This window comes from Monopterus albus, unplaced genomic scaffold (assembly GCF_001952655.1).
Source record: "Monopterus albus unplaced genomic scaffold, M_albus_1.0 scaffold5125.1, whole genome shotgun sequence".
Taxonomy (NCBI): Eukaryota; Metazoa; Chordata; class Actinopteri; order Synbranchiformes; family Synbranchidae; genus Monopterus; species Monopterus albus.
Genome location: NW_018132989.1, coordinates 1 through 801, shown reverse-complemented (window position 1 = coordinate 801; position 801 = coordinate 1). Strand labels below are relative to the sequence as shown.

The window sequence follows — 801 nt, the reverse complement described above, 5'->3', positions numbered from 1 at the left end:
GTGTGTGTGTATGTGTCTGTAGGACATGGACAGGGCCAGCATGGAGTCCAGCCCAGAGTATCTCATCTGTTCTCATCTCCATCCAGTCTCTGATGACTGAGAACCCCTATCACAATGAACCCGGCTTTGAACAGGTACTCTGTCTGTGTGTGTTTTCTTTTAAATGTTAAACACTGGGAAGGCCTCAGGCTGAGTCTTACATCTAGGAGGTGGCACCAAAAACAAATTTAAAGCTTTCATGTAAGTCTCTGTTTTGCCCCGGGGGAACGGATTAACATGTCGCGACCAAGTAAATGCCAAACTAAAACACAAACCTAAGCACAAGTGTGACATATAGCTATACCTATTTCATTATCACGAGTATAGACCACAGCTCATCTTATGTTTGTTTTAACGCACCTTGCATTAATTTACTGCTGCTGTGTGTGTGTGTGTGTCAGGAGCGCCACCCAGGAGACAGTAAGAACTACAACGAGTGTATTCGCCATGAAACCATGAGGGTGGCAGTGTGTGACATGCTGGAAGGCAAAGTCACCTGTCCTGAAGCTCTGGGGTGAGACAGCTCATCTTTACTGTTCCCTCCTGCAAGCAACATTTTTTTCTGTCCTCACCTTCTCACACCTCTTTTTCTTTCACTCACTCTTCTGTTCTTTCTTACTTATGCGTGTGATATTAGGAGCGTGATGGAAAAGTCCTTCCTAGAGTACTATGATTTCTATGAGGGAGTCTGCAAAGAGAGACTGCATCTACAGGGCCAGAACATGCAGGTGACTACTATTGTTATTAATATTTCTTTTAATC

At 44.2% G+C, this 801-nt stretch overlaps 1 protein-coding gene across 1 annotated transcript; it reads left to right on the top strand.

The window, feature by feature from the left end:
- Positions 1-27: 27 nt before the first annotated feature.
- On the top strand, positions 28-779 carry LOC109954253 (ubiquitin-conjugating enzyme E2 Z-like; the record flags this gene model as incomplete). Its single annotated transcript, XM_020589639.1, has 3 exons — positions 28-134; positions 441-553; positions 677-779. Coding segments are annotated over exons 1-3 (258 nt in total), but the record flags the coding sequence as incomplete, so codon positions are not given.
- Between the last annotated feature and the right edge of the window lie 22 nt (positions 780-801).